Below are 26,887 nucleotides of genomic sequence, written 5' to 3'. Positions count from 1 at the left end.
TCTGGTGCAACCTGCCAATTACTTCTTGCCCTCTGTTGACCAGTTTCTCTGCAGTACCAAAACAAATCAAAGCCTTCTCTAGAATTAAGTATTCCACTGTTTTCCATTTGTGGTGCACATTTCTATACACAATGTGCTTAAGATACTGCTATATTCTTTAAATGCAAACTTTATTCTTTTAGACAATTCAAAATTTGGTCTTAGGACCATTGAACTAACACGGCCATCATCACGACAGGCAACATTTCCTTCCTTTGTATTTGCAATTGAATTACATCGCAACACACCCATCAAGTCTTACCTTGTTTGTAGTATAGCTGTCCCAAATTATAAGTTTGCCATCCTGGGAGGCACTAACTAGAAGCCTAGAGAAGAGACAGGAGGAAAACACAATTATTGCACGAAAAAAGAAGGATCATTTTTGTAAAGACATTTGCCTCAACTATCAAGGCCAAGGTACTTGAAACCATTTAAATACAGTGCGGCATTACTCAATTCAAGTATTAGCACTATAAAAGTAATTTTGCAAGTACCCAATTTCAATGCTAAATTTTACAGAACCATGTGATAGAACACCTGCATGTTAACACATTCTGACTTCAGGAAAACTGTAGCCATATAAGTAACATCTCAATCTTGAAAACTGATGGAGAAATCCTGCACAGAATCAATGTTTCTGTGTTCTGCATGCAGCCTTCAGATTCTTGGAGTTTGGCAATCTACGCTATCAATATGTTTTCCTTTTTCCTACATTTACAACAGGAATTTAAGTTACAAAACATCCAAAACCCCTGAATGAATGTCAGCACTGAAATACAATGGAAACAAAACGCAGCAAAGATATTGCTAATGGAAGGGTAGTATTAGAAGATTTTTACTCTAAATTGGCACCACCTCAGTCCCCCACCCAGCGATCACATTTGAAATGTGACGCACCTAATTCATTGTTCAGAGCTCTCTTACTTGCTTTGAATGCGTTTGATAGATCAGATATACTGACATGAGAAGTCTGTATAGTCTCCACATTTTCTAAGTCACTGTGGATAAAATACTCCAATATGGTATTCAAATTTGTTCTGTGCATCTTCTTCCAACCATTTTCAAGCTGAACAATACCGGGCAATCACAGTACTCCAGTCTCTCTGCATTTTTTTTTTTTTTCTCTCTAGGTTATATTTTAGAGCAATCTTGAAACAATTTGCCAAACAAATTGAATCCCCATCTTTTAAATAAGCTGTATGCTGAAGAGAAGCCTGAAGCAATGAACTCTACCTATCTGTGGAAATTAGCTTCCTTCACAGTCATAGAAAACTGAGGTGCAAAACACCGAGTTTAACTCAACGTAACAATTGTGTTCATTGTGATTTTTAAGTACTAAGCAATTCGGAAACTAAAAGTTTAAGTATGCACCTTCATGATGCATACTGTCATCTTTCTTAAGCACTTGGCTTGTTGCTTTAGTGTATTTACTGTATGGATACACACAAGAGTTCATGCAATTCTTCCATAAGGCACAGCTTATTTACACAAATGTGCTAAGACTGTAAGTTCAGTATCAAGCTTCCAGCAGAGGCTACCTGTAACTTACAAACACCTTAGCTGCAACTTCAGAATTCTTAAGGGGAAACTGATTTTTTTTAATCTGTTCCTGCAAGGAAGCAGCAACGTATTCTTTGAACTGAAGTCTGAAAATTTGCTGCCATTAGTGTGCCTTAAAATTCTTGTAAAGAAAAAAGAATGAAAGTAGCTGACGCTACTGTCATTTAGTTTCTCTCTAACCAAGTATCAGTAGTTAAGAGGAAGCATTTAGGGGAAAAAAAGACAACTGATAATGAAACCTACTCTATCTCCACAGCTCCTCAAAATTCATGTGCTACTGCAACTACATTTTTCAGGCAAGCAAACAAAGACAGGTATTGTGCCATCAAACTTAGATTTGAATTGCAAAACCACAGACATTAGGAGTGAAAAAGTGATATTAACTGTTTCTGAATTCTCTTGGCTGTCTGAGTTCTCTTGGAATTAGCAGTTCCTAATGGTCAGAAACGGAAAAATAACAGCAACCTCGGCATCCAACTTCCAAAGAACAGTGAAGCCAGTGATGCAATTTTGTTATCACTAGCACCCACCTGGAATCAGTCCCCCAGTGCATTGCATAAATTTTAGCCAGGTGTCCCCGGAGTGTTCTTCTAGTGCGCATTTGAATTCTCCCCACTGGGTCAATATTGGCTGTGATCTGAAACAGGAATGGTGTCACACACTGAATTTTTCACTTCAGAGTTCCAGAAGTAACACATCATACCCAATTACATTTAAATGAGCATTTCAATGCAGTGTAAAGTCCAACATTTTCAACACTGACCAAGTTTTTACAAGTTGCCTAATCAAAAGTTACATCATTTTATGTGCTGTATCTTTATTGAATGAAGAAAACAGCCTCTCTATTGCATTTATAGAGTCTCAGAAATCACTTTGTTTCGGTTATATCGTCTCAGACTTCTAGGATTTCAGACCTTTGATCTGAGTTTTCTACTCCTGTACAGATAAAAGCACTAGATTAACATTTTTTTTCTAGAAAGATGGGTGTGGGGAGGTATATCAGGCTTTAAACATGTCTCCACCTTTAAAGAATGAATTAATAACTTGCTTTCGGCTCCAAATGGCTTTCCCTTCCAAGTATATGATTATCAAATTCATAGTACTCCTGATGTAACTTCTTGAACATAAAAGTAGCCTCTAGAATAAGTGAATAGCAAAGTGAGGAAGTTTAGCTGTCATTATGCTGTTAAATTAATTAAGTTCTCCAGTCTGGAAAGAACCAACAACCACCCAAAAAACCCCGCCAAAACAGTACAACACTTCCTTAAGTAGTAGACTCCACAACAAATCCAAGAGTTTCTAAATTTATTTTATGGATAATGTCTGCATATTTCTCATGTCTGTGTTACAAAATTCTTTAGCCAGTGCATTTGAGTAAAGATCTCTGCTTCTCTTCAAAGGCTATCAACACAGCTTAGGAGTCAGATGAACAGCTAAGAAAGCTTTCCTGAAATAAACTCCTTTCATGGTGGACATCTTTCATATTAACTAATAATGAAGCTTTTTTTTTTTCCTTTTCTCTTTTTCCAAACTTTCATCCTGGAAAATACTCTACATCATGCCTCATATAAAATGAGATCACAAGATATGTATGTACACTTAAATAAATACTGATCATACCTTTATTACTTGATACTTTAGTGACATTTTAAATTAATAAGCTGACATCAATCACTTTTGTACCAGCTATCTTAAATCAGACACACAGGATTAATAGTCAGCATTCAAGCAAATATAGTGAAATAGGTGACAAGAGTAAATTGATTCATGATGTATCTAGAAAAAAAACAAAGACTTGCCACCTGTTCCAATGCCATAATAAGCTGCTTCAGTCTAAATTCCTACCAGATTTCTAGAAAAAAATGCTACTGTACCTCCATGAGATACATCTCCAGAGCTGTATCTCCAGAGTACAAATTTTCCTTTCCCCAAGTTCATGCTGGCTGAAGCCACGCCAATAGGATGGAAATGTGATAGTACAGCAAGATGCAAAGGTATTAGCCCGAGTTCAGAAGCAGTTCAGACATAAGTGCAGCATCATGAGGAAATAAGTAGGTTAACCTCAGCAGGTCTTATGGTTCAGACTGCCACGGTAACGCAACTGCACTATCACCGTATCTGCAGCAGAACACAGAGGCTCCCCTGCATTATTTTCCATTGAGATGTGCCCCGAGTCACTTCTTTAAGAAGCTACTGCTCAAGGCTACTGCTCTCAAAAACTGGACAAATGTAAACAGCGTACTTATTTCTGGAAGAAACCACCTGAAGGCAAAATGAAAAAACTAATAAAAAGGAGGCAAAAAATACTCACTTGCACTTACCTTCTTATACCATATTTTCTTTTCGTAAAGGAGACAAATTTTCATAATTCATGTTAAACTCTTAAATGCTTACCTGAGCCAGGGTGGCATCCGCACATGCTTTCCTAGCATCCTGCAATGGGAGAAAATTGGAGAAATCGGAGAAAGTTCTGTACATTTCTTTATGCTCTCTCTCTCTGTTTTGTCAAATTGATCAAGCACACTCAAAACAAAATTCAGAAAGCATTTCTGCTTGTCAACCAGAGAGGACCCAGCCTAACTGCAGCACAAACATAATATGCTGTCTGCTGTCAGAACACATTGAGCATATTGATCATTTATAACTCAGAAATTTTCTTCTTCTTTTGAAAGAAAGGTAACAATTTTCACCATGAAGACAGTCAAGCAATGGAACTGCTGGCCCAGACAGGCTGTTCAGTCTCCATTCTTGGAGGTTTTCAAGACCTAACTGGACAAAGGCCTGAATAAGCTGGCCTCACTCAAGCAGATCATTGCTTAACATTGGTTATGGTCTGCCTCAGAAAGACTTCAGTAAACATTTATTTTGATTAAATGCATTCTGTGCATTATTTGCATAACTATTATTTTCTAAGTAATATTTAAGACCAAAAAATAATTTCCTAAAGCCTTTACAGGCACTTGCCCTTTCTAAATATCCACAACATTAACTCTGACGTTGTGAAACTATTTAACTCAACACATCGTTTCTGTCCATCTCTCTTCTCCTCAATACACACAAATGACAGTTCATCTGTACTGGTGCTTCAGGATCCACGGATACAATACGTACTCTGATTTGGTTTTTCAGTTGCTCAGCCTCCTGGCGTAACTGGTCAAGCTCACTCATTTTCCTGTGCTAAAGGTGTGCTTCACTGCCACCTCTGAAACAACCAGAAATCTGAAAGACAGGTGATAATAATGAGAATCAGTAGCAGTCATAGCCTGAAGTTACTGGAGTAGAAAAGTCCTTCCAGCCACCTCAAACACCACTTGAAAAAAGGCAGACTGGTTTATAAGTATTGGAACACACATGAAAATACTTCTCTGAAATCTCTTCAGAATAAGGTGTTACCACACATGAATATACTTCACTTTTTTCCAGCCACAGTAACTAAAATACTACTTGGACTTACTCCTTTCCTCCAGGTCTCATTTTTGCAAATTTTTTTTTAAATTAGTGTTTTTCTGATTCGGTTTTGTATAAACTCAAATTTCTCAGAAGGGAACCAGCAGATACCCTAATGTTAGACAAGAAAATCAGAACTGCTCTGTAGGTTTTAAGAATAGAGTAAGAAATCCTTCTACCAAAGAATAAGCACCTTAAGCATTTACAGACTGACACAAGCACTTGCAAAATGCTGTAGAAAAGACCTATTATGAATGCTATCTGCAACACAGCAGTTATGAGAAGTGTTCCAATACCGGAATAAAATGAGATTGCTCACAAATGTTGTTCAGGATTTTACTTTTTTGTAAAGACAATTGCTAAATTGTCTCCCTGAGATATCCAGAATAGATTCTAACATGTTGTCAGGATAAAACTATTATTTTTTGAATGTAAGGATGAAGGGAGGAGTTTGAGAAACTGCTGCCAAACATTTTCCCCCTCTAAGACTCTATTTTCCTAGCATCAATAAGCACCAAATTACTAACACGTATCCCTCTGCCTGCTGTACTCCGCAGCCAGCAAGATAGAGGCTCAATAAATCATAATGATCACTGAAAACTCTCAACTACTACCTATACAGTCCCTGAACTATGGGACTGTTTTCCGAAATAACAACCATCTAGATATTTAAGCATAGAACTTAAATTTAAAAGCCACTGTTCCAGAAAGATAGTGTTGATGTTTTCCCTAGCATTCCATACCTAAACTTCAGCTGTTCTTGAACTTTGTTTTAAAATCTCTGCAGCTTGATACCAATATGAGATGCTGAGGAAACATGCTGATGAAGTTTTATCTTTCATTGCAGAACAAGATAATCTGTTCCATTTTCAAATGCTACACAGATCACCTGGAGTTTATAAGTAAACACTAGTAGCATGGTTTTTGAACATTTATTAGCCAGAACTGACCCTTTATTATTAAACAAAGCAAATGCTTTGCTAGCAGCTTTACATATTATTCTGTTAAGATTTAATCAGCTTATTTATCTTTGCAAGCATGCGTGTGTTGGTTGTGTTTGGTTTTTTTTCCCCTAAAGCCCTTCCCAAGGAGAAAGATGAGGATAAATTCCAAATTTTTACCAAAGTAACAGAGAATATACTGTGGAGGCAAACTAAAGCAGCGGAGCAAACATCACTGTCAAAAGACAAGAAGCCTCAAAAGAGTTATTAAGAGTTTAACATTCCTTAAATGTTGCACATCACCAGACATATCTCAGAGTTCTCTTCATAGTGGCCTGAATTCCAAGGCAAGGACCTCAAGGAACAAATGTCACATCTTGTTGTATCATCATTTACAAATTTATGCTCCTCTCTGAAACCCAACATATTTTAGAAATGTCATTGTAGCTAGCTTGTCTCAAAACCTCCATTCACACAACTTCAAAGCCCTTTCACTGTATTGTGAAACTAGGTCTCCCTCTCTTCTGGTCCCAGGGTCATCTGTAAGTCCCTTTAAGACTGCTTGTTCAGCAGAGTCCAAAATCCAGTTAAGACAAAACCTATCTAGAGTGGTTTATTATCCTATAACCACCTTTTGTTTCAAATGCTCTTCTGTTTCTCAAGACATTTTGTTCATTCTACAATTAAGACAAAACACTCTGTGGTTGGGTGTCCCTACAGCTTTTAACATGCAGTCATCACTGTCCATAGCTCCTGTGTATTCACGCACATTGTGGAACAGTATGCACTACTCTTGCCATAAGGAAATTAAACTCTAAAGGCTGTTCTTAAGAATAAACTGCAAATTTTCAGATCTTTTAGCTTTTTGATATCCAGTTCTCTTTCTGCCATTCTCCAAGTTCATATATAAGCCCATTTTGCACTAAGCAAATACTAACTTCTCCAGGCAGAATACAAAGAATTTAGAGATGGTATCATTCCTGTTTCAGAGAAAGAAGTAGCGACCCAAAACGTAAGCTTTGCTCAAGGTCACAGCAACTCAAGGACAGGATTAAGGTAAAGATTTAGGACACTAGAATTCCAGCTGCACAGTTACAGGTAACTACACTGAAAATTTACATGCAGCTTTATTTAAATATAATAGGATGAATAATCTAATGTCAGTCAAAGCAGATACAAAAATTGGCGCTATTTTAAGTTGTATGTTACTAGAGAATGTGTGCGCTATGCAACAGAATTCTCCCATAATTAAATGAAACAAAGCTTCTTCATATCGAACAGGAAGAGGCCCACAGAGATGAACATTAATCCTAGGAATAAAGTCATACTGAGAAAGTTTACTTCACAGAAACTGAACCCTGCAATTTAAAACAAATCATACAAGCTTATTTCATGGCTTATGCCTTAATGCTTAACATAGCACGCACTGAAGGGTACTACTGCAAACGTAAAGCCAGATGAAGCAGCCCAATAATATCGAGTGTCTTCTGCAGTAACACAGAAGCAGTAACACTGATACAGCCACATGAGAAGCTGAAGGGACGTAAATCGCATTCTCTGGGTGGTGGGATATCATAGCTTAACCAGCATGTACGTGTGTGTCTTCACACCAATAAAACCTCCATTACACTCTGACAGGCCTAGCACAGTAACTGTACGGGTACTTTTGTTACAAAAGAGACTGTCAGACCAAATTCAAGACAATACTCTGCCGCAGCACTTTGCCTCCATTCTCTTCCAAGTCCCACTTAGGCAGGGGCAGAACAACCCAAACTTCACAATCTGTAAGGATTTACTAAACACACTGATGGAATTCAACCTTCGGAGTCATTTCATAAATGTTCTTTGCCACACAGGGAAGTCCAACATGCATATACGTAACCTGCCCTACCTATTGCGCAGCTAACCTCCTAAAATGCTTTATTTGTGAGCTCCACATCAAGACAGCTGCTCACTAACGTTTTAAGGAAAGCTTCTTTTTAATGAACAACTTCAAAATGGTTTACCATCGCTGCAGAAACCTTCACACCTACATATAAGACACTGTCTCCATTATCACGAGGCAGCAAGTTGTTCAGGGAACTTAACTACTATTGTTGAAGCAGCTTTATGGATCTTGACCTTCGGCCACTTGCTAGGTGGGACTTAGGTTTCATTACTTGCTGCATGACAATTAGTAGCCGAATGCATAGGACCCTTCATGTCTTTCCCACCTCCAACATCGTATCTCCGAGCAAGTCCCTATCTCGAAGTTAGATACACTTTTTGAGTCATAAATTAGCCCCCGCACATTCCCAGCAACTCCAAACTCTGGACTGCATTTCTGACAGCATCCATAGGAATTAAACCAGATTTCCACATCCCCTTTGTAGTTTTTGTTGCTTCAACGTCAACAGGAAGTTCTAATTCCTGCCAACTCACTAACACTCAGGAAACAAAAATCCTAATGAAGCCAAGGGCATTAAAATATAGCAGTTCCCTGAAGCAGACTGTAAAATTTATGGGACAACCAGCTTGGTGATTCCTCTATTTCTTTTACACTAAGTCTTAGGCAATTAAATTTACGGCAGAAACATGAGATCCGTGGGGGAAAAAGGGTTCCATCCTCTCGTGTACCTTTCAGCTATACTGTAAATCAGCAGAATTTACTAGTGTCTAACATTTGAAAAACACACCCAAATCTTTAAAAGAGCAAGAACAGGTAAAGTCAGGAAAATGTATAGGAAAACAAAATATTTTTACCTGTTTTCACTCTTGATACATGGGACATTTTTATACACATTTATTCGTATTATACGCAGAACTACCAAGCAGAGACTGTTCAACATATGATATATGCTCATCACAAACTAGCACAATTGAATATCAGGAAATAATGTATTTTTGTTTCTTTGCATGTTCTAAAAGGCATTTCACCCCCATTTTAAAGGACGGTTTCTAGGAGAAACTGTAAGCTTGAACTGGATGATGCTTGTATTTCTGGGGGTTTGAAAGACATTACAAAATTTCCAAATCAAGCAAACCTCATGCAAAAAATAACTACTCATGTTCCACACACTTTTTTTCCAAATCATCACCATAGCTGTAAGGAAATAGATGGCAGCCAAACCCATGCTTACCTCACTTTCTTTTGAATATGTTACTGTGTTCTTGAAGGCAGTCTTCTCAAGAATAACACATTCACTTTGCTGAACTCATTCAAGACCTTTCCAGAGGCTGAAATGCTTAAGTGTCTCTGCTCTAAGCCTAATTCCCCCTAATCTTGTTGACAAGTATACCTTGTAGATAATTCTCTTCTTGCTAGGGACAACAATATGCATACTTGCAAAGTCAGTTTACTAGTCTTCACTACTCCAAATGACCCAAGTCTCTAATCTCTTCTTACAAGTTACCCATAGAAAAGTCACTTTGTTCCCCACACAGGAAAATCACATATTGACTTCACCTAATTTATTACTTTCCATTTATGATAAAACTTCACAATTCAACTATGTCAAAACGATTTGTGTCACTCACCTCAAAGTAACAACTTCGGGGTTTGTTTTTCCTCTAAGCTACATGAGCTATATTCCTATGCAAAAGGAAAGTTATATAATTGACTGTCTGCCCAGTGGATGTATATGTTGAACAACTTCACACAGAATCTTTGAACTGAATGGAAAGCCTTATGAAATCTACAAGACTTCCACATACTTCCTGCAAATAGAGATATACTTAGGACCCCAGTATAATAATTCTAATTTAAAGGCAAAGCTCACTACTCAGAAAACAGTGACAGAACAATTAAAAGACTAAGGAAGAACTCAAAATCACTCATTTCATTGTTACAACTCTAGTGTCCTTTCCAGAGCTCAAGCTGTTTATGCAATTAAGTCCAGTTACTGAAACCAAGGTATCATTAATATCATCACATTTATATGTAGACTGTTTGCCTACATTATAAGAGAAATGGGAAGAGTTGAATACAACTCATCCAAAAACTAAATATGATTCCTCCGAAAAACCACCTGGTAATAGCAATGAGGCAACTCTTACTAACCACTTTGTATTTTAATTTTCTCACACCATTCCTATTTAAAAAAAAAGTAAAGAAGGACAGAGTCTTCCATCCTCCCCGAAACAGCCTGTCCTGTGAATTATCTCTACAGATTCAAGGAGAGAACACAATTTTAAATCACAGCTATCATTAAATCAAATATTTAGATCTTCTATCCCCTGATAGCCAAACCTTGTTTGCAACAAGGTATTTTAACTATACATTGCTACTACCAAAAAGTAAAGTAACCCTACCAAGCCACTGTTGATGCAAACTTTGGTAACGCAAAAGGTTTAATGTTATATTGTACTTGGGTAATAATACTCTAACAATAATTTCATTAGAAGGTTTGCCAAACCACCTTCTCCCAAATGAATAGGCTGTCCAATACTTGTTCCCTCAACATCTTTCCTGCTAATATGCATCACTCCAATAGATACAAAACAGCTAGAAGGAAAGCAAAACACATAATTTCCAAAAACAGACCCAAAACTTCACAACCTTAATAATAAGCTCATGTTATGCCTACCAGACAGTCACATAGCAGGTCATCTGATTAAATGAAGCTGCACTAATCTAGTAGATACCATAAATCCTATTAGCAACATGCACAGCAGCTTGTACATTTTCACAATGACAGAGGAATTATAAACAATCCACCATTAGTTCCAATGTTTTGACACCATATTGGCTTTGAAAAGCTGAGAGGTTTTTTGCTATTTAATCGGAAGTATATATTGATCCCTATTTGACCTTTATTCAATAGAAAACACAGTAAGATCAGAATTGCTTGTGGAATAAATTTGAGGTGTTCTCTCCCCCATTTATATGATCCAAAATAGAAGATGAAAAAATTCGGGGCTGCCTTCTGATCCTAAAGTATACATACCTCCAGATACAGTGATCACCAAAAAAGGGGTCCATAGTTTCAGAAGTTAAAAATCATAGAAAAGGTATACAGGAAGACAACATAAGAAATCTACGGAATCACACAAGCTTCTGAGAGACAAACTTTATTTGAATGGGGGGAAAAAACCCTGTAGAACACGCACTGAATACCTCAAAGACATTGGCTTAATAACCAGCACTGGTTAAAACAAAAGATTACACAGGAAATAGGACAGAAAATACTGAAAACAGCATAATGCCTTTGAGTAAAAGCAATGGTTTGTCTACACTGGGAACACTGTATTCCGTTTCAGTTTCTGCTTCTCCAAAAAAGAACACTGGAGGTGTCTAGGGTTGACCAAGGTAACCAAGTAGAGAACATCTCAGAAGACAGATTTAGAGAAAGAGACAGGGGCTAGCCTGCTGCTTGCTTTTTGAAAACCATGTAAATAACTAGTAATTGATAGTAACATGTTTAACTGAGCAAATCCTTTCTACACAACACATGACTAACTAGTAATGTTCCTCACAGAATAAAGGGCTTTACAACAGGGAAACATTTGATGTTATAGTCTGGAAGGTAATGAATATTTCACTGTTCCAAGACTATTAGTAATAATTATGATCACATAGAACATAAACTCTGGAACTTTCAGGTTCTGTTTAAATAATACTGACACACTGAAAAGAACATTCTGACAAGAGCCACTTTGCTCAAAAGAAATTTGGCCTTCTTTTGTCAAACATGGCAGATAAGTAATTTTTCATTCATGAGAGAATAACTGTTCTCATAATTTTATTTATTACAGTTCCCTGCCCCACTGAGATGAAACAGTTTCATCTATGGTCTCCCTCTGCTTTGTCAGTTCCATTTCTGAAAGGCGGCAGGCACTAACATCTATTATTTACCAGGTTTCCTGGCCATTTAAAAATTCTTCCTGTTGACATAAGAATACACATGCCAAAGTATAGACTTGCACAGATTAACAGCCAGAAACCTCAAGTTAGACACTCTTTAAAAATAGTGTGACTTTCTCAAGCACTAGGAAAAAGAAATTATCTGATTTCTCTACTTACATTTTCTCTCACTACAGTAGAAAGCCAACTTCTGCTGTCAAACATGTAAATTCTGGAAAAAAAACCCAAAACCAGAATTAGTACAATTATCAAGAAATAATACCAGTTTCTAAAAAAAACCAACCTAACAAATCAAAATACCATCAAAGCACAGACTAATTTTTGTTAGCTAACTTAAACAGCTGGCTTGTCTTCATGAAGGAAAATGGGCACTGCTTTAATAATACTAACATAACCGAAAGACTTGCTCATGTCAAGAACTTTTAACATTCTTTTTCCAAGAAAACTCCTGCAATCCTCACATCATCAAATCTCCTCTAGTGACAACAGAAGTCCCTACTATTAGAGAGTTTAGGATTGTAACAAAACATTGTCTCACTCATAGAAGACTTATTTTCACTGCACTACAAAGTGCCCCCCCAACTGCATTTACAAAGCATTGAAATTATTTCTGCTCAATACCATTCCTGACATATGCTTGCTTTGCAAGCACAGTTAATATCAAGCTACCTATTTTATCAAAAGAAGTTATATAAACCTCCTACTAAGAAGCTCAAGCGAGAGCACAACACTCTTCTAGAAGAGTTACGACTTCAAATCACTAAAGATACTAAGTAGTAAAAATTGTCATATTAAGTAACTCACACACTTGCAGTCTGGAAAACTGTAATAATTTAACATACAAACTGGCTTTGTAGCAAGGTGAAAAAGCTTCTTGTAAGAGATTTTGGAACATTTTTTTTTACTCTGGCAGCACAAAGTAATAATTATAGTTCACCCCAAGATCTGAAACATTAGACAACCGCTTATACCTTCAGAACACCTGCAGTCTGTCACTAACACACAGGAAGACAAGGGCTATAGGTGATGTCAATAGACACCCGAACATACATAGTCAGAGCCACTGCATCAGGACAGCGGAAGATTATTCTAAGCGCAAAGCAAGAATGTACTGAAGCAAAATAATCTTAAATCAGAAAGCCAGTCAACAACTTCATATACTTTAAACTGAAATGCTTACATGTAAATGTGTCTTTCTGATTTTACAGTTCACTATAAGCTGGAAAATTTACAAACCACTTCAGTGTCTGGTATGGAGGTTAAGCTACTTAGGATATGGATCATCCTCATCCAAGCTCATTTACAGATGAACAGTTTAATACTGTGATTATGAAACCATCACAGTGTAAGCAGTTTTGTTTGTTACTGCCAGAACAACACACTTTTAGACATAAAACAGTAACTCACACTTAGAGGCCAAGCTCCACCCTCCCCCCCCCAAAGACACAAACACATGACATGACCATTTTTAAGTTCTGAAAAAAGATCAGCTATATTCAACTTTCAGAAGATAGGAAAAAAATTGCCCACACTGCAGAGATAATGAAATCTAATTAAATTCTTAAAGAATTACCTGAAATGTAAACAAGTAAAATTATGCTGGAACACTAACAGCACACAGAATACACAATAGCAAAGGCCAAAACACACACCATTATTGTCCTGTGCTGCACCCTCATTAATGCAGGAGAGGTGTTGCAGATTTCATATGCCTTCTGCAAAAAAGAAAAACAAAAACAAAACAAAAAAGCTACTTTAACCAGCCTGCAAGAAGAGTAAGGAAGCATAACAGCAAACTTTTCCACAAAGTTTAATTTCTTAAACCAGGTTAAGTTTTCAGTTAGGTATGCTGAAAGCATCCTGTGATGCCTGCAGAATGCAATCCTGGCAACTTGAGGTATTTTCAATTCTACATTAAAGACAGCTCATTCAAGAACAAAAGTAGACAGGCTACTTAGGAAAAGAAGGTCTGCATTGCACAAGCTTCCATTTTTAGTTAAAATGTAGCCTGGCAAAAGCAACATGAAAATTACAGGCCAACTTGTTCACCACACCACAGTACTGGTTCAGGAAAGGGAGTTCTTGTAACAAGCTTCACATACTCTGCCTTAACCAGCCTTTAAACCCTGCTTAGCTGAGAGATTGAGGTTCTCAACATCAAGAACTGGGGTTTCTAAAACAGAAAAGAACAAACTTCAAGCATGGTTCAAGTACCAAAGCATCTGAAGGTCAGCCAGCCCAACCCATGGCTAGCGTCCCCAGTGTCCCCACGTGCCCACAGCCTTCTGCTCAAAGCAAAGCAGCACAGCAGTTTGGACTAAAAACAGTTGGGTAGCTCCAGGAGGCAAAAGCATCATCATTTCTGGGTAAAGTTTCCCTACTACAGGTACTTGCTAACTGCTGTCAGCCTAATAATCTTTTTTCCTTTAAAGATACTAAAGTAGCTATACTGAGGTGACAACCCAGCCTAAAAAGTTAACTCCAGCATCCACCAGAATACAAATTTTCATGTGAAGACAACTCTTCTGCAGAGCAGACTACAACTTCTTCCACGAGGTTGGGGAAAGCAGGGAAGAAAAGAGGGAAGAAAGCAAGAAAAGGGACTCTGAAGAGTAGGGAAAGAAAGCATTTAGAAATATTTTACTTTAACATCATAGCAAATCTGAACAACCCTCCAAAACTCAAGCAACTTTCTAAGAAGATTAAATACATTAACTGTAGCCCCCTCCAAAGCCATTCACCGTGTAAACACATTTTTCTTATTGGCCTATGGATTCAGTGAGACATAAACCCCCAATATTCTGGACATTAACTCTACCTGCACATCACCTTAAGACCACTTTACAGTCTGACTAGATGCTAAGGCCAATATCTGAACTGCAGCAAAAGCATTCTAGCTGCTCAAAACACACCATCAATTAATATACATAGGCTGACGTGAGGCCAGGCACATCAGACAAGACACTTGCCCACCGTTTGGCTCAGCCCCTAGGACAAGGTTTGACCAGGCTTTGTAAGCAGCTGCCTCTAGTGTGGGGATGCAGACAGAGCACAGGCAACACCAATTCCTCTTTAGCAGGGAGATCTCCAGCATAGCTGCAGGAGGGATCCCACCCCAAACCAGTCCCCAAGAGAGGTATACCACATTTTGGGGGCCCTGGCTGACTGCAAGCTGAACACAAGTTAACAATGCTCCCTTCTGGCAAAGACAACCAACAGCACCCAGCGCTGCATCAGGAAGAACATTGTGGGTCAAGGGAGGCGATCCTTCCCCTCTGCTCAGCACCGGTGAGGCCACATCTGCAGTACCGTGTCCAGTTCTGGGCTCCCCAGTACATGAGAGACATAGAGCTACTGGACAGAGTTCAGCAAAGGGCCTCGAAGATGATTAAGCAACTGGAGCATCTCTCACGAGGAGAGGCTGAAAAATACATTCAGCCTGAAGAAGGCTCAGAGAGGGGGTTTATCAGCGTTTTCAGTCTTCTATATACACATGTACTTTGAGTGGCTTTGTCAACATAGTTTAAAACAGATCTCAACCAACACTAGTAAAAACTAGCTTCCATAACCGTTACACCACTTGAATCTTAAAAATTTCTTGCACACCACATCCTCCTGCAAGAGTGGCACATAAGGTTGTTTTACCCAAGGCATTCAACCAGATATGATTCGATTGGAGGGGGAAAAAACAAAAACCTACTAGCAAACATCAATATTATTATTTAGATAAAAAAACAATTTCAAATGAAGTTACTTTGCTATGCTGGTGTATCTTCCTTATCAGCATGCACCCATCAAACAGGATGCATCCTATACCCAGCAAGGATGGCTGTATGTAGGCAGGCAGTTATTAATTTTGCGTGCAGATGCTTCTGTTGAGGTACGCAACACTTATCACCACTATAACATTATCAACTACATGGCAGAGATGTCTGTGAGACCAAGAACTGCAAGTTAGTTTATTAAAATTATTTCTTATAGTCTACATAGATTACTATTGTCACAGAACAGTATCTTGATGCCCAAGAGATGACACCACCTTTCCAAATCACTGCAACAACATGAAATTCCCATTACGCCATCAGGCAACAGTAATTAGAAGGCTGAAATTTAAAGCTATGCTTCAAGACTGTTCTGTATAAATAAAAAAAGAGAAGACCTATCCTCAGTTTGATGACTTGGTCCTACATATCGATATAAACAGTTCCATCAGACAGCTAGAAACTTGAAGGACATTTTGCTATCTGCATGCGTATGTGCTTCTCCAAGAGTTAATTCTTGTTCAGACTTCTCTTGTGGAGTACAGATCTGTATTGCAGAAAGCTTAGTCTTTGCTGTCACCTCCTACATGAGCAGCTTTGAAGGACAGCCTGTGGAAGTATAAGATAATAATTACAAATTCATAAATCTAAATATGCTCAAGTGAATGGATACAACCTCTTCTCATTTATTTGAAGCCTTCTTTGTGGGAATCATCTGCTGCGTCTATAATTTCCAAGCACACAAGCTTTGAAAAGCAAGCAATACCTTACTAACAGGTTTGCAAAACAGACTGCCCTAGTAGGGACAATGCCAGATTGTATAACTCCTTTGAAAACTTAGTGAAAACACTTCTGTAGTCAAAGGCTAGCGTGGCTGGACCATTTCTGTGGGAGGTATTGGCTGCTTCTTGTGTGGAAGAATTGCCAAGTTTCCAGCTGAAGCAGTTATTGTGCTCAGTAGACATTTTTCCATATATTAGTGTGAAGTACACACAAAACACGCTAATATCAGGTCGACAAGTGTTAATGGTCATTATGCAACAGTTACATTAGCTGGTTAAAGACCTAACAAATTTCCATTAATTCTTGAATTACAGGTCTTCATTTAACTACCCAGCTTTCTAGGTGGGTCAATGATGATAATACTTTAAAGAGATTTTGTGCATAAACCCCCTGCAGAATACCCGGTAATGCAAGATTCTGAAAAACTAGTTTTGTTGCATCTGCTCTGTCCAAAGTTAGGATTTTCTGGTAAATTAAATTCTTTGCTTGTTTCCCCATGCACAAGATTTGGAGGAAAATACATTCCAAGCTCCACTCATAACTTAACAGTATAAAGCTGCAGCTCTATTAGGAGCTATGATCTTTATGACTACAAATGACATGTCCTTCCCACCCCACCCCATTTCCAGTAGCAGAAATCTAGAAATGCTTTCCTCCTGAAGAAATTTGTACATTTTTGTACAATTTGTACAAAATTTGTACATACTCTGCGTCACATGTCTAGAAGACTGCATAAGGGTAAAAAAATAATTTCTCATAGCTGCATAGACACAGCAAAATTGCTGCCTAAAGAATAAAGGTCAGTTCTAGGGTCCTACCAAAGTTCTGGCTACACTCCTTCATCCTGTAATGTTATTCACAAAAGACAGTACATACAACAGGAAAATCCAGGCATAACAGATTTACATTGAACAGCTTCTGACCAGTCAGCATGACCTTCCATCAAACTGCCTTCAGCTAAGTAGCAAGGACAGGAATTTTAGGACTTCAGAATCTCACAAACAAAACAAAAACCAACCAAAGACAGCAAAACCCATCCACCATTAATAACTGCTAGTACTCAGAAAAAAAGAAAAATAAAAAAATTAAGCTTTCGTTTCAGAAAATTCAAGGGAGAAACCAGATATTAACGAATCTGGAAACCTTGCAAGACCCTGAAAAGCCCCAATTCAATGAGACAGCTTCACATTCAAAGTCTCAAATTTGAATTACTGTCTCAGTGAAACACTGCATTGTTGTCTCTTCCAAAAGTGTTACAGAATAAGAATAATTCACGAAAAAGTTAACTTTATGTGCATGAGGTTATTACCTCTGTAATATTACCAAGGTAAAGCAGCACAGCGTCTACTGAAAATCACCAAACTAGCTATACATGCATCAGCTTTCACTTGCATGGCCAAATTTTCTAACACCTGACAACTCATCTCTCCCTATTCTCAACAAGTATTCAAAAATAAACCTTTTGGATCATTACCCACTTCTGCAGAATAGAATACTAAACAGCAGACAACAATGCTTAAGATCACGGCAGGCACATATGCTTGCAATAAACAGCTTTGCAGTGAAGTGGACCATCTCCTTCTGCCACCAACAGTGAACAAACTCAACCTGTCTTCATGCAAGACAGCATCCCAATGCTGCCAAAATATATTTCCTGATGCTAATCCCATGACCTACATTTTTTTTAAAAAAAAAAAATCATACTGATGCAGTATCTAAGCATAAAAATCTGGACTGTAATAGGTCACTTCATTAATCCTTTCTAAATGTATCTGCAAGCTATGTGCATTATTAAAATAAAAATCTTAATTCTAGGTACAGCAGAGAATTTATGTAAAAAAAAAAGAACTGATGATGACAAGTTTAACAAATGACTAAATCTAAATGCTTTAAAAAAATAATCAAGAATTTAAAAAAAGAGGGGTCTTAGGAGATTCTCTGAAGTAGCTCACAAACAGTAGTAAGTGTTGCTATTTTAGCAACCCAATTCAAGAATTCCTAACTACATCTCTTCTTTCTGCCTTGCATGAAAGAAATTCACATTTAAGAGCATTCTAACACTCCCTGATAAGTGGCAGGCATAGGAAGCTTGCTTATTTTAAGAACAAAAATTAGTGATATGTAGTATAAGTTTTCAACAGTTATTTATTAAGAATGCCAAATGCCAATACTTTGGGTTTTATTCCTTTGTTCAAAATCATCTCTAGTTATTACTCCTTCTGAAGAGCAACACACCTACCAATAAACTGCATCAATTTTATCAAAGTGGCCAGTGATGGTTTTGGCTGTCATCTTCCCTGATCTTACAATTAAAGAAACAAAAAAAAAAAACAAACAGTAAGTCAGGAAAACTTAGAACCTGCTTGTGCATAAATTCTATCTACATTTATCAGAAAAATAAATTACTGAAAATTGTCACTTTATAGTCAAGTATCCCCTTATCCAAAACCAAACAATTTGGTTGCCTCATACTAGACATAACCCTTTAGACAGGAAAACACAACTGAGGCAGCATTGAAGGAGAATATATTACTATTAATTAACCAACACAGAAATGACTAAGCATTTATTACTAGATGCTTCTATCTGCAGAGCTTTACAGCAACTGAACAGTTGTTTCTTACTTCAACTGTCATCTTTCATTGCTTCCTTCAGTTCTTATCATTAACCCCCAGTTTTGTACTGGCATTTTCACTTCATTTGTAAACTGATGACAATCTCTGTTTACCTAAACAGGGCAGAGCACATGCACAACAGGGATATCGCAGTCCTACTTCAGACTACTGACACACACCATATTTCTCACTACTTAAAACTAATAGCTACATAAGTAGCTACAAAAGTAGCTACAAAAGTAAAACGTGTAACTAAAGGTTGTTGGATCCAAACTCTTCTCATAACATACAACTATTTATGAGCTGCAGAATCAAAACCTAAGTCTTACTGGCTAAAAAAAAAAAAAAAAAAAAAACACCACCAAAAAAACCCCACCACAAACCACTCTGCACTTCAACTGCAAGAGACAAATCAAAAAGGTTTTAGTTACTTCCTCAGGCCCACTAATATGAATCCACTAGGCTTTGTGCCATTTCTCCAGATAGTATTGTTCCTTCCAATATTTTTTTTAATCACAGTAACTATTTATATCCCCTTGGAATTGTGATAAAGTTATTTCATAATTTTTTTAGGAAATAAGGGGTTTTTTTACATGAGCCCTTTAGCATCAGGAATGCTTAAAACCTTTACTTAAGAGGGGAAAAAAAACCCCACATACATAGCAGGAGTTATCTGGAAAGCTGCTAGTAATAATACCAGTTTCGTAGTTTGGATTTTAAGTGTTAAGGAAGCAAAAGGGGAAAAAGCCAAGGGTAAAACTTTAGCACAAATCCATCAAATATAGCAAGGCTGCCCAGTGTGAAATGTCACCAACAACGTGTTTGCAGAGGTGAGCAAAATAATGCACTCTCATACACCCACACCCCCACAAAACAAAACAAGAAATCCATTATTTCTTCTCCAGAGGAACTAAAGTAATGCCACAGTATCAGGACATTACCTTTTCAGAAAATGTGTAATTTCTCATAAAGATCAGCTGAATCTACAGGTGGTGGGTTTAGGGCAGTTCCAAATGCAAGCTACACAGTACATTTTCTTCTAGAAGTTGGAAATCGAAGCATACTGCTGTAGGACCAGTTCACACATCATCCCAGTGTAACAAATCAGTGACAGAATTGCAAAATAACAAATGACAACACATTACACACCTGAATATATATACTTGCTTCTTTTTAGTAAAAGTCAACATTAGAAATATATTTATTAAGGTAACAAACCAAGTTTGTAATCCACAATTTAAGAACATGACTATACTAAAATGCAATCCTATTAAGAAACATAATTCTTGCCAATTCTCATTAAGTTTCCAAACACTGTTTTTCAAAAGTCACTTTTGGGTATACCAGTTTTCCAGTAAGTATTCAGGTCATTTTCTACAATTTAAATACGTTCAAGAAGTCCTCATGAAGAGTGATATATTTCTCTCTCACGATGATGCTCTCTGCTCAAGCTCTCCCCAGATATTTCACAGTAGTGCTGAGGAGAGCACAGCATGTGACTGGAACATGTTGCACTGAATTCACAAGCAGATGAATGGCTAGATACAAAACCTGGCACAGAGGTGAGTGCTTACACCACATCCTGCCACCAAAATCCCAAATATTACAGTAAAATCCATCAGGTGGATCAACTGCCACTGTCTGGGGGTTAGAGGTATGAGAAGAACAAGTATTTTCCAAAAGCCTGAATGATATTCCTCAGCTCTGCTTGCCAAGACATCTGTATCAGCATCATCTTCTCAACCTTGTTAAAAATCATGTATTGTTTTAGATATTACCATTATGGTGACATCAGTAGGTACGTTAAGATCTTCACTACAATATTTATTACATTAGAGGAGGAAATGCGCTGTGTGTATGTGATCACTTATTTACAATACAAAAGCCAGAAACAAAAATAGCAAAATTAGACACAAAACAATATCAGTAAGACTGTGTACATGCATAAGCACAGAACATTAGTAGAAATTCCTATTATTGTATTTTGTATTTCCAAAAATTTCAGCTCAACTATTTTATCAACAGAAGCTGAATCATCCGTTTCATTCTACATATGCCAGCTAGTAAAGAGTCAACTGAGTCAAAGGAGAATCAGCTGCTTCCTATTTACACCCTTTAAAAAAATATAACTTCCAGAATGCTACTTTTAGCAGTACTATTTTGTACATCCTTAAAAGTCAAACCATTTGAAATTAGAAGAAATAGCCTATCAAATCAACATACCCTTATCCCTGAGCTAAGGGAGACATTTACAGATATAACATGGTCTTTTATGGAGAATTTTGCTTCTGAAGAGCATCCCCCTCATCCACACATGTAGAAACAGACTTTAATTGAGATACTCACATGTTTAAATGTCTCACTGCGCTAAGGACCTCAAAACACTAATGAAAAACATATTATGTTTCCAGGAGCAGCAAGATAATTTATATTCTATCAATTCTAAACTGTGCTTTACCACACAGATCGAGAGTTCTGCCCAAAATGCCTTTCACTGTAGGATCGAATCCTGAAAGAGTACTTCAATAACATGGATTCTTCTTTCTGCTCTGACTTAGAAAGACTTGTAAGAGAGTAAGCAAGCTTTACCCTATTAAGTTTTTATAAAAAATAAAAAGACTACTAATAAAAAAATCCAATAGCATCAACAAGGGCACTGCATCTTAGAGACAGCCTGGACAAGCCTTAATAACTACCTTCTCACTGTAACTACAATCACATCCTCCCTCAATAAAAATACGGTAGTTAAGACATTTGAACAAACCATCTGCTCTCTTTGTGCGTCTGCTACAGAGACTGTACAAGACAGCCTCAGAGATCATCTAAGAGAAAAATATTCATTCTTTACAACCATGTTAAAGATCTTATCCAAGCTTCAGCTAATTAATAAAAAGAACACATTTATTTCATTGAAATAAGAATTTAGGTGTTCAAACTGCACACTGTTCTTCAGTAAGAGATTAACAAACCACTGTTAGAAAGAAGTTAAGCTACACCATGAAATAACCACTTCTCAGCACCAGTCTGAAGATAAAAAGTATTTATTTCAGTGGACCTTAAAACTTAAAATGTATTATATACATCGAGCAGATAAAAGAATACTCAGTAGAGATTAAAATATGGCATGACTTCTCTGATCTTTCCCCCCCAGATTAGACAGAGCAATACTTTGTTCTTTAGCTCTGCAATCAGCATAACCCATCTGTAATCAAAGTGCAAGCAGTTCCACTGGATTTGGTAGCAATGATTTATACCCCCAGTAGCTCACCAATTTCTCCCAGCACAGTGGCTGTATTTTGATATGTACTGTAGATACACGGTAAGTTAAGGTACAGAAGAACAGGAACAAGAAAAGCAAGGTCGACAGACTGGAAAGTAGAGTAACACAGGAGACCTTGAAGCCATTAGACTGAGAACTGTTGTTTAGGAACAGACACAATGCAACAACACAGCCCAGAGACGGAATCACAACAGAAAGCACAAAGGTACAACAGGAAACATTTGCTTTCACACCTGGGTGTTCTTCTTTCCATAATACTGCATTAACCCTCTTAAAATTTCTGGCATTAGTCTTTAAGTAGCAGTTGTACTCCTCTAGGTGTTACGCATCCAGTTAACTGATCAAAATCGAGGAAAAATTGATAAAAAGAAAACGAGTACTACTAGGGTTTGGAGCCAGAGTGGAAATTAAGACAGACAAAACTTAAAACATCAGAAAACAATCCCTTCCTTTTTTTTTTTTTTTTTTTTTTTGGGGGGGGGGGAATACATGCAAAGTGAATTCAAAAAAGCACAGTCTGCTTTAAACAAAGCCAGCCACCAGTATAGTTAGTTGAAATCTGTTACTCGAGGTTTTTCACTGATTTCCCTAACTGTCTGCACACACCCCTTCATACAAGCGCTGCTTCATGGTTATTTGGAGCCCCTGGACACTATTGTAGTGCAAAACTATGTGGGTTTTTGAAGGGAGAGTGGTTTTGCTTTTGTTTTTCAAACAGAAAACGCACTAAACTGCAGTAGACAATGTATCAGCTTGGTCCTTTAAAAACAGAAGGGGAGAAAGCTTTGAAGACTGGCCACTACCACCTTATACAGAGTATTACAGATTCTGACTTGGGAAAAACAGTTACTGTTGCTTCCAACTCCAGCTTCCACTTAGAAAAGCTTGCTTTTATAGGTTCCTCCATCTTTTGTGAGAGCCAAGCTGCTCATTATCTAAAAGCCAAACTATCACAGTTTTGCAGCACAGGGTATGATGATAAACTGTTTGCCCATCTTGGTTTCCTCAAATGCCAATTTGTGAACTGGCAAGGCAGCTGCTGAACAGCAGATGTCTATGCCACCTTTTGTGACAGAGGGCAGCAATAACTGACTTCCCCAGAGTGAGCCCTTTTAAGTTTAATTCACAACAGCAAGGATATGGAACAGAAAAATTACTACAGGATAAATTTGACTGAGAAATCAAAAACAAATGAATTAAACCTGAAATCTCCACAGGATGTATCCAGGTGAACCGGTAGGCACTGCTAGCTAGGTGACACAGCTTCACATCCCATCTTATCTCAAGAAAATATGTTCAAAAGCTTTATATATTTGATCCCCAGGGTAGCAAACACAGAGCAGCTTGATTTAGTATGAGTTCCATCTTCTGATAAGAGTTAAAGGGAATAGAGAAGAGTCAGACTAGAAACAAACATGAAGATAACCGGGCATCTTCTCACATCTAAGGAATTGACTAAGATTTCCATAATTTTTCTAAGAACTTCATTCTGTTTTCAAAGTTCCTGAGTTTATAGTGTTTATAATATGTTTCCTCCTTGCCTTCCAGATACTCTACTCTGCTTTTAAAGGATACAGTTTTTTCTTTTTGAAAAATTCCATGATTTAACCTCGGATCTCCTGAATTTACAGGATGTCAAAAAAGACTGGTAAGACTTTGAATAATCAGATACGTAACTACTCACACCTGTGAACTACTTGCCCAGGTATTAAAACTGCAAACACAGGTTCTGCACAAGTTCTGCCTTCCCCACATACCAGCAATGAATCTTTGTGTAGGACAAATCAAAGTATTTCCTGAAATGCTGAAGCTTCACCTATTGTCTATAGGCACAAGAAAAAAGGAAGACAGTAAAGTTGAGCTAACCCATGACTTCACTGTGCAGTTTCTACGATATTCAAGTTTTCATACATGAAAAAGCACTTCCCCAACTTCTCAAGCATCTATTAAAGACACACTTTGTCAAGACTTTAAATCTGTTAAATTGTTGCTGTTCAGTATTATTTCATTTTCTTTAAATATTATACCATCTTTTAACCAAAATGCTGTATATTGACTTCTACAGCAAGTTGACAGGCACTAGCCAGATAATATCTGACAACCTGTAGTGAAATCCAGGACTTAGTAACCTGAAGCACAATTAAATTGCCACATGCATCAAGTGAACCATCCTTGACCTCTGTACAGACAACACCTTTGTTAAACAAGCAGCAGTGTATCTCCAGTATTTTACCACTTCACAAAGAATGTGCAACAGGAATATCAAACATATGTTCTAACAAAGAGAACTCCTTAATTAGTACCGTAAAATCTTATTCCGAGTACCAAAGGTTTCAGCAGACTATCACATCGACTTTGTTTTTCTAGACAAACAGAAAAAAAATTACCACACCACCCTCCAAACACATTTGCTAGGCTATCTGAAGAAAACAGTTTTGGGAACTAAACTTGAAAAATCCAAAAGGCCCATTAAGAGATTTCTTCTCAGCATCTTGAAGCACATGTAGGCCTGCTTTGGTGCACGCTGTCACTTCATTTACTGGAAACAAAACTACATTAAGTTTTGTATTATGCAGTTATAACTCATGGTGTTTGTTTTTTTTAATTTTGAGATTCAAACGTTGCTATGTTCAACACATACCTTGAACCACTTGGTGTTAACTAACATGGATCAGCTCAACAATTTAAAAAAATTGACAGAACTTTACATATATGGCAAAAACAGATTGACTGCACTAGTTTTCACCACAAAGATCTCACTAGAAAATATTTGTTTTGCACACATATCAAACTAAGTTTGGGGATATCTGGTCAATGCTGCTTACTAACTGAACATTTCTGCCTGGTCTTTCAGTAGCAAAGATAACTAAGCATTAAGTTTTAAGATCTCTGCGTTAACAAAAAAAGGCATGTTCCTACCATTGTCTGTATGCTTTTAACCTCGGAGCTTTGACCCACCTCCTATCCTTCAATTTTCTGGCAAATCTCTCAAATACCTACAGAAGTCAAACAGCTGAACTGAATACAAAGTGTTCCAAATTTAAAAGAGTACACCAGAGCAGTTCAATTTCTCTAATTCCAGAAGCAAGCCACATACCCCACCAATTACAGGGGAGCAACACCTCAGGCAACAGCTTACAAGGCACAACATCTGGACAGATACAAGCATACCAGATAACCTCCAAAAACGTTTGTAAGCTGAACAGCCTGCTCAGTAGGTAAACAGTCTAGTAAAATATACCCTAAGTCCCAACGAGAAAGTTCTCGTTACAATAAAGTAAAGCACACAGCATTAATACTGGGCACATATTTCATTTTCTGCGAGAGTTCAACTGCAATTTTTGAAGTGCACAAATAGCAATTTTTCTGTCAGAGCAGTGTTGGAGATTTGTTTTGGCATTTCACAGAAATAAAACAAAACCAATCCGGCTTCTGGAATAGCTCCATGGTTTTGCAAATAATCTTAGATAACCTCTATTTATTGACAGATTTCAATAAATCCTAAAATGTCAGGATGAACACAAAGCACATGTTACTGAACAGACTTTCTAAGATGGTTCCTTACATCCAGGCCAAGATAGGCCAGGCAGCCAGAAAAGCAGTAAGAAAACAAAAGTGTACAGAATTAACAGCTCACCTGCAGTAGTTAAGCAGATATTCTTTGTCTTTCTTACAAAAAAAGAAATAACTAGCATCAGCTACTCTAAAGTCTACCATAATAGAAGAAAAATCAAGCCACAGAGGTAAGACATTGCTTTCCTGTCAGTGATGTCAACTTTGTGGGTGTTCATCTTTGTGAAAGTCATACAGAAAGCTTTGCGGAATTTCTTATTTAGTCCCCTGTACTCAATACAATTTGATTTTGTAAAAAAGATGAGCAATATCATCACTGATACCTGAGCTGGTAAAAATCTCACAACTACTTTGACAGACAGCATGCAGGAGTTTCCAGAGAGAAGTATTTTGGTTTTACTCTTCCCCCCCACACACACACACACACCCTGGCCCCTTTCCCTAGGGGGTGAAAAAGACAGACATGAATATAGTGAGAAAAATCTTTACATTGTTTTTAATATAGGCCTGCATTACATAAAGCTTCAAAAAAACCCAATCTAATCTATCACAGATAATTAATATTTTCTTTTTTGGGAGTGCTGACAGGCATTACTGCAGTTTTCAAGACGACATCAAAAATATTCTCATCCGAGAAAAACATGATAAACATAACTGGCAAGAAATTTTAGGCAAACCGTCCTCAGATCAATATAGGAACATACAAAAAAAGAGTATTTAGCTATTTACAATTCAATTCATCCTTCTAACATATAGAAGGTGTTTCTTTTCTATACATAGGACCCTTAGAAATTGTAGTAATCTGACAGACTGAAATTCTACTTAAATAAATCCCCCATATTTTTAATGAAGCGGTTTCATGCAAACTACTTACAGAAATGAACTACATTTCATATTAAAATGGCAACTAGATCTTCAATCACTCTTTCTCTTCACTGTGTTATCCTGCTACTGATTTTCCCCCGATCAAGTTCAAATTATTTTTATCAATAGTATTTAGAAGATTTAGCCGTCTTTACAACCGTCAATTACAGAGCTACCTTCTA

General features: G+C 37.4%; 1 protein-coding gene across 7 annotated transcripts in view; it reads right to left on the bottom strand.

Moving 5' to 3' along the window:
• GNB1 (G protein subunit beta 1) overlaps nucleotides 1-26,887 on the bottom strand; it is a 45,633-nt gene that overhangs the window by 12,138 nt on the left and 6,608 nt on the right. For 3 of the 7 annotated variants that reach the window (XM_056331191.1, XM_056331187.1, XM_056331193.1), the window contains exons 2-7: nucleotides 13,482-13,544; nucleotides 11,989-12,040; nucleotides 4,711-4,818; nucleotides 3,994-4,032; nucleotides 2,130-2,236; nucleotides 302-365 (exon numbers count right to left, since the gene is read on the bottom strand). In XM_056331191.1, the coding sequence (XP_056187166.1) occupies nucleotides 302-365; nucleotides 2,130-2,236; nucleotides 3,994-4,032; nucleotides 4,711-4,767 (267 nt within the window). In that variant the 5' untranslated portion in view covers nucleotides 4,768-4,818; nucleotides 11,989-12,040; nucleotides 13,482-13,544. Of the gene's footprint in view, nucleotides 1-301; nucleotides 366-2,129; nucleotides 2,237-3,993; nucleotides 4,033-4,710; nucleotides 4,819-9,106; nucleotides 9,239-11,988; nucleotides 12,041-13,481; nucleotides 13,545-26,887 lie in introns of those variants that run through there. The other 4 variants (XM_056331192.1, XM_056331194.1, XM_056331190.1 and 1 more) reach the window with 3 other exon arrangements.

This window comes from Falco biarmicus, chromosome 3, assembly GCF_023638135.1.
Source record: "Falco biarmicus isolate bFalBia1 chromosome 3, bFalBia1.pri, whole genome shotgun sequence".
Taxonomy (NCBI): domain Eukaryota; kingdom Metazoa; phylum Chordata; class Aves; order Falconiformes; family Falconidae; genus Falco; species Falco biarmicus.
This window is presented reverse-complemented; position numbering and strand designations above follow the sequence as displayed.